A 13376-nucleotide genomic window follows, 5' to 3' on the forward strand; every position below is an offset into this window, starting at 1 on the left:
ATTTGGTCCACTATTTTAAAGTCGGCAACTCGTGGAGAAAAGTAGTCCATAACTTTTGTGAACGATATCCACAAAAGAAGATGCCAATAAAGGAGGCTTTGGGTGAAATATTGCATATTTGACTATTTTTTATATAAAAAAAAATTAATAGAAAAAGGTACTATATTTTGGATAAAATAATTATAAAAGTAAAAATATCTAAAATCTGTGAATTCATTTATGCTTCGGTAAAATGATTTCACCGAGGCAAGAGGACATAATGACGTGACTCTAAGCAAATTTTTGATTATTTCTTTTCTTTTTAAATAAAAAAACATTTTTATTAAACTAAATTATAATAGATAATTATATAATAAATAACTAGACAAAAACTTATGTGAGACGATCTTACGGGTCCTATTTGTGAGACAGATCTCTTATTTGGGTCACCCATGAAAAAATATTACTTTTATGTTACGAGTATTACTTTTTATTGTGAATATGAGTAGGGTTGACCCGTCTAACGAATTATGATTCTTGAGACGATCTCACGTGAGACTCATTCAAATAACTAAAAGTAACATATAGACGCCGGTCCTTGAAATCAGATAGAACCAATTGCTCTAGTTAAAATATTAACGATTTGATTCGTTGATCGACTAACAAAAATAAATAGACATGATTGGATTTTGGTAACGATTAGTCGCGTCACGTCCAAATTAACCAAGCTCTGAGTAATATCATTCCCACGAGGAAGTATGAATTTGATTGTGCTACAAATAAACACAATAAAATAATGAGGGATTTTCAAAATGATTTACTATCAAGAAACTAAAAATTAAATTATATCAAAAAGTAATTATAATGCAATGAAAATATATTGATCAAGTGAACTAAAAGGAGAATCTTGGTCTTCACGATGTTAATATTTTCTCAGATTCGATATTTGATGTACATGCCATAATTAGCAGCTCCCTAGTTGATCTAGGTCCGAATGGAATGCTCAAAATCGACATTTTCAACATGCTGAAGTCGGATGCTTTCTTGTCTATCAATCACGTGCCGAGATCCGCCAACCATGCCGCACATCGGTTAGCTCGTGAAGCTTATGATATTTCTTCTTTTGTTGTTTGTTGTTCTAGTGATATACCAGCCTGATTACTCATTATTATAAATCAAGATTTTCTGAAGTAATGAATTGTTTTACTTTAAAAATAATAAAAAAAACTAATCTTGGTTTTAGTCTATTCCGAATTTATTAACTTGATAATCCATTTAATAAATATTAAAATATTCACCAAATGAAAATTAAATTCCTATCTTGTCTTCTTATCGATAAAACATGAAATTTTTTTAATTTAATCTATTCTTATACATTATCACCCTAATTCAACTCTTATCAATATCACCCTAAAATATTCACGGTTAAACTTTAATTCTTGGTTTTATGGCCTCCCGCGGTTAGTTTTAATAATTAACTTTAATTATTGGGTTTTCGTTAATCTTCTCCATACATAACTCAGATTGGCCCCAATCTTGGCATCGTTGGGGTAATAGAAATGTGAGACGGCTAATAATGCATAATAAATTAATAATGATAATGGTACTAATAATAGTAAATTTATTAAAAAAAAAGATTATGAATTATTAGACTGTCTCACGTTCCTATTAGAAAGATGTGTATACTTGTATCAGTCACCATCATCCGATCATAATCGATGGCTACCTTTGTAAATAGGTTCGGATATATAGTGACTCGATCGGATCTGAGCCGGAAATTTCAAATTATCAACTTCGCAACTAGTGGTTACAATCGATAGTTCTTCAAATTTTGAAAAAAATGATAATTCTTTAATGAGACTTGTCGAAAATCGATTGGTTGTATGGGATATCAAATGTTTTTCTCTTTTTTGTTTAATGTGTTTTTTTTTTTTTTTTTGAAGTTGTTTAGTTTGTATACATGGAGTCCATAGAACTTAATAGCCTACCCACACAAAATTGTGACAAAAACAATATGGTAAAAATTTGTGTGGGACGGTCTCACGGGTCATATTTGTGAGATGGATCTCTTATTTGGGTTATCCATGAAAAAATATTATTTTTTATGCTAAAAGTATTACTTTTTATTGTGAATATGAGTAGGATTGACCCGTCTCACATATTAGGTCCGTGAGACGGTCTCACATGAGACCTACTCAAACAATATAACCATTGTAAAAAAGTCTTTAAGCTTCCATAATTTAATTTCTAATTGCCCATTTAAAAGTTTATAATTGTAATTTTATCAAACTTTTACTAGAATTCATATTTTTAACAAGAGTATGTCTCTTATGAGACGGTCTTATAAAAATTTATCTGTGAGACGTGTCATCTTTACCGATATCCACAATAAAACGTACTAAAATAATTTATTGAAGTGTGTTTATAACATAAACAATATTAATAAACAAATTAAAAATTAATCGATGCCATGTTTCCTTAATTCTTTTTAAATTGTCATATACTATTTGGGTTGTCAAAAGGACAAAATGTTATAAATATGTGGGACACTAAAATAAACATATATTGAAAAAGAAAAAGGACGCAAATTGTCAATAGGGTCGGTGGTTTCAAACTTGTGTGGATTGAGAAGATGATTCGTATCTTAAAAAAGAAGAAGATGGAATGGTCATATTTTATGAATTTAGATTGATTGTTCCATCATTTTTCAAGCATATACATATTCACTAACAAATTTTTTTTTATTGAAATTGATGAAACCGAACCAATTAAAAATATATTATTAATATATGTCATCGCCTAATTTAAGTGCACACATATATTGACCAAGTATACATATAAGTAAACCAATAAATTTTTGTAATACATGATATCTAAAAAAATATTTCTTTCAATAAATAAACATATATTTCAATAACAAGAATCAATCCATTTCTCCATACTCCAGCTACAAACTGCACACACCCCTACCAAATCAAAATATGAACTTAACAAAATTAAAACACGGATAGATTCTTGATATCCAATATGATCCAGGACCTCCTCCAACTTAGCGTGTTGTCTCTCATGCTCGCATCGTCTGTGCCTTCTGCTTATCAGCAGCAGCCATGTCCGCCCATATCTTGCGGAAACGGCCCAAACATCAGCTTTCCATTTTACATTCCAGCCCTGCAACCATCCAACTGTGGTCTCCCTGGATTCGAGCTAAATTGTACTGATCTTGGCTTCCTAAATCTCCAACTACCCGATAATCACCGGTACGTGATCCGGAATATCTCCTACGCAGACCAGATTCTCCGCGTGTACGACGCAGCTCTTTTAACTTTCGATCCCAACACCACCTGTCTTCCAGAAATCACAAACACTTCGCTTCCCACTTCCCGTTTCAGCTTCTTTAACGCCTCTAGCCTCCATTTGTTCCCGCTTTGCCGGAGAAATGCGTCCACGGGTTTATGGATGTACAGAGTTATTTGCGCTGCTCAAGATGATGATCAGATCTGGAATTTGGCGATAGGTGACGATTGGGCCCCTGAGGACTTGAGAAGGGCTATAGAAAGTTGTGAAACACATATTGTGGCGCCGGTGGATTTCGGCGTTGAAAATGTTTATCAGGTGTTGAGAAGGGGGTTCCAGCTGAAATGGACGACGGAAGACGTTAATCTGGAGCCGCCACCCGTTGCTGGTAAAAACGTAAAAGGTGCGATCTGGACAACTCCCACTCACTCTCTAGGCCTTCATACAGTAATTATTTCTTCATTTTGATTCAAAATTGGTTTCGTTTGATAATAAGAAATTCAGGGTAGCTTCATTTATATTTCGCAGACAGTTTATGATTATATTTTAAGAAATAAAATAACAGAAAGATAAAATAAACTATATTATTGTGTTTGCTTTTAAAATATTCTGAAAAAATTAGTTTTGGAAGATAAAAGTATACATTTAGATCCATGAGTCTGGTGAGATGTGTGTATATATGTTGGTCTTGTCTCATATCTATTAGAGATCAGTCTAACAATTTCTCAGTCATCGTCCTATCATTAGTAGAGATAGTATTACTCGTTAAAATCTGGCGTCATTCTATTTAACTTACCTAGCCTACCAGATGAAACAACGCAACGTCAGCAGCTTGACGCACGATAACTTTCCAAAAGGTCACCAATCATAGTACTTCTCTCATTCATACAAGTTTAGCCCAATAGAAAACTACAATTTTAGTCATATAATTAACTTAGTCTCTTTTTTGTTTTAATACGATAACTTGTCAAAATTTTATTTTTATCCTGAAACTTTGTTTCCTTTTTTGTATAATTTGTAAGCTATTTTGGTGGAGTGGAGAGAGATAGGAGCTCAAAACTCTTTCAACTTTTAATATATATTCCACTTTTTTTGCTCTTCTCCAAACATAAAATAACAAGATCTTTATATAGATACTACTCTGCCTAGGAATAACCAAGAACCAATAAGTCCTATTAAAAGACCACTATCTCATGTATCACCCCTTGGCCTTTCATCTACAAAATATCTCTTGACCTTTTATTTTCCAACTACCCACAAAAAATAACATTTAATGTTTATTCAACAAAACCCCCCCATAAACTTAAATGCTTCTGCCATCCGTCATGCCAATCATCTTCTTGCATTTGTCAAGAAGTATTTTTGATAGCGGTTTTGTGAAGATATCCGCAGCTTGATCCTGACTTGCCACATGCACCAATTCCACACTTCCTTCCTTCACATGATCTTGGATAAAGTGAAAACGAACGTCGATATGTTTGCTTCTCTCATGGTTTACTGGGTTCTTTGCCAACTCAATTGCTGACTTGTTGTCAACTTGAATCACGGTTGCACCTAGTTGCTTTAGCTCCATCTCGCTCAACAAATTTCTAAGCCATATCGCATGACATACACACCAAGATGCTGCTACATATTCAGCTTCACACGTCGAGAGCGTCACGATCGGTTGTTTCTTTGAAAGCCAAGTGAATGCAGTATCTCCCATAAAGAATACATATCCCGAGGTACTTTTCCGATCGTCTATGTCTCCGCACCAATCACTGTCAGAGTAGCCAACTAACTTGTACTCTTCTACTTTTGAGTAGAACAACCCCAATGACACCGTTCCTTGGATGTACCGTAGGATTCGCTTCAACGCCTTCCAATGTGAATAAACTGGCTCCTCCATGAACCGACTTACAATACCGATACTTAAAGAAAGATCCGGCCTTGTGCATGTGAGATAGCGAAGGCTTCATATTAAACTTCGGTATCTACTCGCATCAACACGTTCTCCTCCATCAAACTTCGAGAGTTTTGCACCTGGTTCCATTGGTGTTGATACCGGGTTGCAGTCTGCCATCTTGTACTTTTTCAAAATCTCTTTTGCATATGTCTCCTGTGATATAAAAATACCCGTCTCTACTTGTCTAACCTCCAAACCAAGAAAAAACTTCATCAAGCCCAAATCTGTCATCTCAAATTCCCGTGTCATTGTGTCCTTAAACTCTTCTATCATCTCATCATTGTTACCCATAAAAATGAGATCATCGACATAAAGAGCAACAAATAACACGTTACCTCCATTCTTCTTTGCGTAAAGGGCATGCTCGTAGGGACATTGCTGGAACCCGTTCTCTTTGAAATATGAATCGATACATGTATTCCATGCTCGTGGTGCTTGCTTTAACCCGTAAAGAGCCTTCTTCAATTTTAGCACCTTCTTTTCTTCTCCAACTTTCACGTACCCGGGTGGTTGTTCGATGTAAATATCTTCTTCGAGCACACCATTCAAGAATGCTGATTTGACATCCATTTGAAATATCGGCCATTTGAATTGAGCAGCTTGTGAAATGAGTAATCGGATTGTCTCCATTTTTGCAACAGGAGCAAATATCTCGTCATAGTCAATTCCCGCCTTTTGCTTGTATCCCTTTGCAACAAGTCGCGCCTTGTACCGTTCTATCTCGACATGAGCATTCATCTTTTTCTTGAACACCCACTTTACACCAATAGGCTGATTTCCTTTCGGCAATTCTGATAACTCCCATGTGTTGTTTTGGTCAATCGCCTTAATTTCTTCGTTCATGGCAGTTTGCCACTTCTTGTCTCGTACCGCCTCTTCAAAGCTGATATTTTCAGCATCTGCCAAAAGACACACAATGTGCACCTCATTTGTCGAATCATACAAATCTTGCAAACTTCGCATTTTGGGTTGTCTTGATTCATCTTCATTATTGGTAGTTTCAGAGTTCGTTGGTGTGCTTGTTGGTACAATGACCGATAATTCTCCAACTTTGATGATACCCTCTATCAAATTGTTCCAGTCCCACTCGCTTGCTTCGTTTACTCGCACATCACGACTCACCATCACCTTTTTACTTATCGGGTCGAGTAGCTTGTACCCTTTTGTCTTCTCATCATACCCAATAAAAATATACCTTTTGCTTTTGTCTTCGAGCTTCGTTCTTTGTTGATCCGGTACATGTGCATAAGCCACACTACCAAATACTTTGACATGGGAAATTGTCGGCTTTTGTCCGCTCCATGCCTCTTGTGGTGTTTGATCATCTAACTTCACATGTGGACATCGATTTTGTACATAGATAGCACATTGCACGGCTTCTGCCCAGAATTCCTTTGGCATTTTCTTGCTCTTGAGCATTGATCGAACCATATCGAGAATAGTCCGGTTCTTCCTCTCGGCCACACCATTTTGTTGAGGAGTGTATGGTGCAGTCAGGAATCTCCTTATACCTTGCTCTTCGCAATACTTCATAAAAGCCGTCGAAGTATACTCTCCACCTCTATCGGATCGTATGGCTTTGATGTGTCTACCAGTTGCCTTCTCCACCATTACTTTGAACTTTTTGAACACCTCGAATGCCTCGGATTTTTCTTTCAAAAAATAAACCCAAGTTTTTCGTGAGAAATCATCGATAAAGGAAATGAAGTATCTTTTACCACTAAAAGATTCGGGGGTGATTGGTCCACATATGTCGGTATGAATCAACTCGAGAGTATGTTTAGCTCGATATTCTGCCGTCTTTTGAAACGAGCTCCTCGCTTGCTTGCCAAGCACACATTCTTCACAAAATTTGCCCTCATAGTCAATGTCCGGCAACCCGTGCACCATGTTTTTCTTTACTAATTTTTTTAGACCATCATGATGTAGGTGACCAAAGCGGAAATGCCACAATGACGCCTTGTCTTCTATGTTGACTCGCAAACATTTTTCTCACACACTTCTCAAATTCAATTTATACATCCGATTTTTTGCCATTTCGACTCGTGCTACCAAGCGCCCTCGATTATCTTTTAATTGGAGTACTTGGTTTTTCATGAATACCGAGTATCCCTTCTCCATGAGTTGCCCCATACTCAAAATATTGCTCTTAAGATCAGGTACATAATAAACATCCTCGATTGATCCTTCCGTACCATCTTTTTGTAAATAGTGAACAGTACCTTGGCCTTTTACTTGTATTTTTGATGCGTCTCCGAATGACACGTGTCCATCCTCAACCTTTCGCATTTCCTTAAATTGGTGCTTGTGTCCGCACATGTGGTTGCTAGCGCCAGTATCGAGATACCACACCGTATCGCTATCGAGAATGGTATTTTTGTGGGCCATCAAGAGTACACCATCTTCTCTTGTCTCCTCTTCCGCTACTAGATTTGCATTTTCTTCTACCTTTTTCTCGGAATAGCACTCCTTTGAATAGTGCCCATACTTATCGCAATTATAACACTTGACATTTGATTTGCACTCTTTTGCATAGTGCCCAGGCTTCCCACACTTGAAGCACTCAATATTCGAATGATTTGATCGTCCGCCTCTTCCACGACCTCGTCCTCTACCTCGCCAATTTTGTTGGCTTGACTGCCCCTTTTCTTCATAGTATCCACCTCGACCGCGGCCTCTACCACCACGACTATTGTTGTAACCTCCACGGTCACGTCCTCTACCACGAATATTTTGAGTATATAAGACCTTTTCGTCTTTGATAGATACCTTGGCTTGCATCGCTTCTTCAAGCGACTCGTTCTTCTTCTTCTTGCGTTGTTCATGCGCCTCAAGAGAACTAGAAAGCTCTTCAATGGTCATCTCTCCCAAATTTTTTGACTCCTCAATTGCACAAACGACATTCTCAAAATTTTCGGTCAGTGACCGCAAAATTTTCTCCACCACCCTTGCATCAGTTAGAGTTTCTCCATTTCGTTTAAGTTGATTTACCACTGTTTGCACACGCGAGATGTAGTCGGATACCCCTTCTGACATCTTCATCTTCATACTTTCCAACTCGCCACGTAGAGTTTGGAGTCTTACTTGCTTTACTCGGTCGGCGCCTTTGAACACCTTTTCCAAAGTGTCCCATGCTTCCTTCGAAGTTTCTGCACCGGCAATCATCTCGAAACCCGATTCATCCACAGCTTGGAACAAGAAATAGAGGGCAGTCTTGTCTTTCATACGCGTTTCTTTCAACGCCTTCAACTGATTCGCAGTTTGATTGCCTGTTGCATCCGGCTCGTCATAGCCCTTTTCGACTACTTCCCATGCATCCTGCGCACCGAGCAATGCACGCATCTGAATACTCCAATTGTCGTAGTTTGATTTTGTGAGTCGTGGCAGTGGCATACCTCCTATTGATATTCTCCCGGAATTTTCCATCGGCTCTGATACCAATTTGTATAATTTGTAAGCTATTTTGGTGGAGTGGAGAGAGATAGGAGCTCAAAACTCTTTCAACTTTTAATATATATTCCACTTTTTTTGCTCTTCTCCAAACGTAAAATAACAAGATCTTTATATAGATACTACTGTGCCTAGGAATAACCAAGAACCAATAAATCCTATTAAAAGACCACTATCTCATGTATCACCCCTTGGCCTTTCATCTACAAAATATCTCTTGACCTTTTATTTTCCAACTACCCACAAAAAATAACATTTAATGTTTATTCAACATTTTTTTGGGTTTGCTTTGAGTTTTTTTTGGTTTTTCATTTGTATGCTTGAAATCACTAAATTCACCGAATACTGCTTATTTGAAATCGGTGTTCTCCTATGTGCTTCATTAAATAAGTATTAATCCTATATTACAAACATTAAAATTTACGTAAACAATAATAATTAATGAAAAAGACAAAAAAATTTCCACTTGTTTTGAAGCATATATTGAAGGTAGTTTGATTTATTTACACCCATTCATTTTCTCAAATTAATTTTAATGTGTGCAGTATAAGTTTTATTCTCGTAACATGTATCACGTAGGAGAGTATCTATGTCAAATAAACCATATCTGATAGATTGACTGGAACAAAAAAATTCAAGTTACTAAATAAAGAACAAATTTATAGGATTAAATTATAAAACAAACTGACATACAAAACTCAAATTATGATAGATATATAAGACCATTTTATTGTGCATATGAAGCAATATAAGATTACATAAACGATGATTAGCAGGTAATTTTTTTTTTATAAAATTATACTATATGTATTTGATTGAAATATAATATCAATAGAATAATTCTTTCGTCGAAGCTAATGAAACATTTAAGTTAAAAATATAATAATTATATTAAAAATTGTAGAAGTTGAGTATGTTATCGAGTAAAAGATTAAAAACAAGAAGATACATTTCAGGGAAAATTACTTTTGGTCCGTTATTTTGTCTAATTTTATGTTTTGATTCATTAAGTTTTTAAAGTTTGATTTTGGTAGATGAACTTTTACTTTTCGACTATTGTGGTATAATTACTGACGTGACAGTACCCGACATGCCATCAATTTTTTTATGCTACATCAGTATTTTTTGATGTGATGTTTGCATTTTCAGACCAATAATTGAACCAAAGTATCTGAAAACTAAAAGTTAGTGTAGCATGACCAAAATTTGAAATTTAGTGAATCAAATCTCAAAATTGAAAAAGTCAGTGAACCATAAAAACTATTTCCCCCGCCTTTTATATGGAAACATGTTTGATATGTTCTCAAATAATGATATCAAACATGCATGAAATATTTCACAAAATGTAGCATCCTATTTCCAATGTTTTTCTCTTTCTCTATATATGCCTAACCAGCTGACATCCAGAAGTAAACTTTTTGTGTCGATTTCGGTTGCAGGAAAAGGCCCAAGATTGTGGATATTAGTCACTGGTAAATCATTTATATCATAGAATTTCGTGTATATATGTATATATATTATACACTTCAAAAAATTCAACTTCTGTACTACATGCAGGAGTGACCCTGGGTGCGCTGGTAGTAGCAGTTTCTTCCATTCTCTTAATTTTGTCAAGGAGAAATTTGCTAAAGTTACTCTCCCCTCAAGAAGGGGATGCAGCTGACCAAGCTGCTGTTGAACTATTCTTGAAGAATCATGGAAATCTTGCACCCAAAAGGTACAAATACTCACAACTCAAGAAAATAACCAATTCATTTGCTGAGAATTTGGGTAAAGGAGGGTTCGGTAGCGTTTACAAGGGGAAACTAGAAGATGGGCGTCTCGTGGCTGTTAAAATCTTGAGTGGATCAAAAGGAAATGGAGAAGATTTCATTAATGAGGTGTCAAGTATTAGTAGAACTTCCCATGTTAATGTTGTCGCCCTCCTGGGATTTTGCTTCGAGGGTTCGAAAAGAGCTTTGATTTATGAATTCATGCCAAATGGCTCTCTCGAAAAGTTCATACCCAATTCTTCTTCTTCTTCGGCCCCGGAAGGTTCGTTAGGATTGGATAAACTGTTTGAGATCGCCGTGGGGATTGGTCGGGGGCTAGAATATTTGCATCAAGGCTGCAACACAAGAATTTTGCATTTTGATATAAAGCCTCATAATATCCTTCTTGATAAGGATTTGAAGCCAAAGATTTCGGATTTCGGGTTATCTAAGTTGTGCCCTAATAGATCAAGCATTGTGTCGATGCAAGGGGCAAGAGGGACTGCTGGATACATTGCCCCTGAAGTATTTTGTAGGAACTTTGGAGACGTCTCTCACAAATCCGATGTTTATAGCTATGGCATGATGGTTTTGGAAATGGTGGTCGGGAGGCAAAACAACATTAATCCTGAAGGTGGACGGTCGAGTGAAGTGAATTTTTCGGATTGGATATACAGACATCTCGAACAAAATACAGTTGAAAAGGATGCCATTAATAAAAATCTTTTGCAAGAAGGGAAATGGAACTTAGTGAAGAGAAAGCTTATAATTATAGGATTGTGGTGCATTCAGACTGATCCCAAAAACAGGCCATCGATCAGCAAAGTGATCGAGATGTTGGAGGGAAAACTCGAATCTTTGCCACTTCCACCAAGACCATACTTGTCTTCCTCTCCGATATCACCGTCGATGTTTTCGAATTTTGAATTTAAATCCCTATCTTGATTCTCTTTTGTACTTGACAAGGAATTATATTTTTTTTTAAATGAACGTAAATTCTTTTAAAAGGTAAAAAAGTTAGGCACAAGTACACTAGGCATATCAGGATCAATGTATCAAATGCGAAACATCATACAATATACCCTAAACATCAAAGTAATTCAACATAATCACTAGTAATGTGTATTATTCAATGAAGATGTCATTATATCCATAGCTTCCGGTACACATCGGTATGTAAGTATCTGTAATTATAATATCAAGACATTAAATATGATTCTGATAAGTGATGAATATTCAGGTAGATGAAATCGATTCGGCGCTCGAATATTTTTAATGTTTTTCTCGAGTTCGTCTCGAAATCTTCGAAATTATTCGTGAGCTATTCAGATAGTAATGTTCGAGAATGAAAGTCCGAAAGCTCAAAAAGTTCGAAAGCTGAAAATGTATATATATTTAATATAAAATTAATAAAATATTAATGTTCGTGGGCAAATCGCGAACTATCGAACAAAATAATTCGAGTTCGAGTTCAGTTCGAAAAGAAGTTCGAATATATAAGAGTTCGATAAATTCGAATATGAATAAAATATTTTGATAGAGTGATATAATTAATTAATATAATTTGGAAATGAATTAATTAATAAAATTTAGCTAGGGTCGCTTGAAGTAGTCATTTTCTCTCCTATTCGAAGTTTGAATGATTCGTAGTCTACAAAAGACCTTTCAACGATTTCAAATACATGTGGTGGAGTGGAGTTCAGAAAATGAAAGGTCATATAAATAAATATTAAAATTATTCAAAATTTAATATATCCGCTTTAAAATTTTACCCTAATGAAACATCCAGAGTACTTGAAATGTAAAAAAATCAATAATATCAAGTAAAGCATTAATAACTAATAATACATTCATTCACAAGTCAAATCACTTATTGCATGCTTTCATTAGTTAATTCAATAATTCTAAACTGAGAGGGTGTTGATCACGAACGTACATGAAATAAATATATTTTATGTATTAGAAATTAGTGTCGTGCTCTGGTATTGTCAACACCAGCACATAACATGCAGCAGAAATTAATTATTAACACACAAATATAATTTTAATAAATAAACACCAATTTTAAATTATGCACAAGTACAAATAATTGTGCGATGTCTCATGACAAAAATTCACTAGAAAATTATGTAAGTCGTTTACACAAATCAATACTAAGAAAATAACACTACTAAATTCCTTGACACTCCAAGGACTTAAAATGCATCAAAATAGACCAAACTAAAAACTAGATGCATAAAATCAAGAAGACGTGTTGCTTAAAACTGAATGAAACCACTCTTTACCCAACACTTCTTGTACTGTTGTTCTTGAGTGTCGTCAACACCAATCAACAACACTGTGAGTCTGTGAATCAGTCACACAAACTGTAAGGCCCAAGAATTTAATTACCGTAATCTGAAATGATTTGGGTATATTTACCGTAATCTGAGATTAATCGGAAACGATTTAGTGATTAATTAAAGTGATTATAAACGGAACGGAGTGGACCGGGAAAGACGAGATCAGACGTGAAATACATGTGTGAAAGTGTGCATTCGCGCAAATGCGCGGAATGCCCCGAACCTCTCGCGCATATGCGAGAGACAGGGCGCGCATATGCGCGAGGGGGGTGAAATGCCGAGGGAGAACTCCAGAGGGTTCGGCGCATATGCGCGACGGAAATGGCGCACATGCGCGTGACGGACAGAAGGTTCGGCGCATATGCGCGGGATTGATGGCGCATATGCGCGAGTGGTCGAAAGCACGAGGCAGTAGGTCTCGCGCATATGCGCGACGACTTGCGCGCATATGCGCGAGTAGTCCAGTAGCCCGGATAGTACATCCGGCGCATACGCGCGGATCTTGGGCGCGCATATGCGCCAGTCATACAGAACGTAAGCTTGCCACTTGTCTTGTGAGGTGCGATGTGTATATATATATATATATATGTATACATGCAAAGTTAAATCAGAATT

General features: G+C 36.3%; 1 protein-coding gene across 1 annotated transcript; it reads left to right on the forward strand.

The window, feature by feature from the left end:
- Positions 1 to 2889: 2889 nt before the first annotated feature.
- On the forward strand, positions 2890 to 11397 carry LOC140821333 (LEAF RUST 10 DISEASE-RESISTANCE LOCUS RECEPTOR-LIKE PROTEIN KINASE-like 2.4). The gene is made up of 3 exons (XM_073181808.1): positions 2890 to 3676; positions 10108 to 10140; positions 10226 to 11397. Exons 1-3 carry the CDS (start codon positions 3007 to 3009, stop codon positions 11362 to 11364), a joined length of 1842 nt encoding a protein of 613 aa, XP_073037909.1. The 5' UTR covers positions 2890 to 3006; the 3' UTR covers positions 11365 to 11397.
- The last annotated feature ends 1979 nt before the right edge of the window (positions 11398 to 13376 follow it).

This window comes from Primulina eburnea, unplaced genomic scaffold (assembly GCF_022965805.1).
Source record: "Primulina eburnea isolate SZY01 unplaced genomic scaffold, ASM2296580v1 ctg524_ERROPOS1344499, whole genome shotgun sequence".
NCBI classification, from domain to species: domain Eukaryota; kingdom Viridiplantae; phylum Streptophyta; class Magnoliopsida; order Lamiales; family Gesneriaceae; genus Primulina; species Primulina eburnea.

Coding starts and splice junctions, on each gene's coding strand:
- LOC140821333 (XM_073181808.1), top strand. CDS start 3,007: ATGATCCAGGACCTCCTCCAACTTAGCGTGTTGTCTCTCATGCTCGCA. Junction 3,677..10,107: donor TGCTGGTAAAAACGTAAAAG/GTGCGATCTGGA, acceptor TTTCGGTTGCAG/GAAAAGGCCCAAGATTGTGG. Junction 10,141..10,225: donor ATTGTGGATATTAGTCACTG/GTAAATCATTTA, acceptor TACTACATGCAG/GAGTGACCCTGGGTGCGCTG.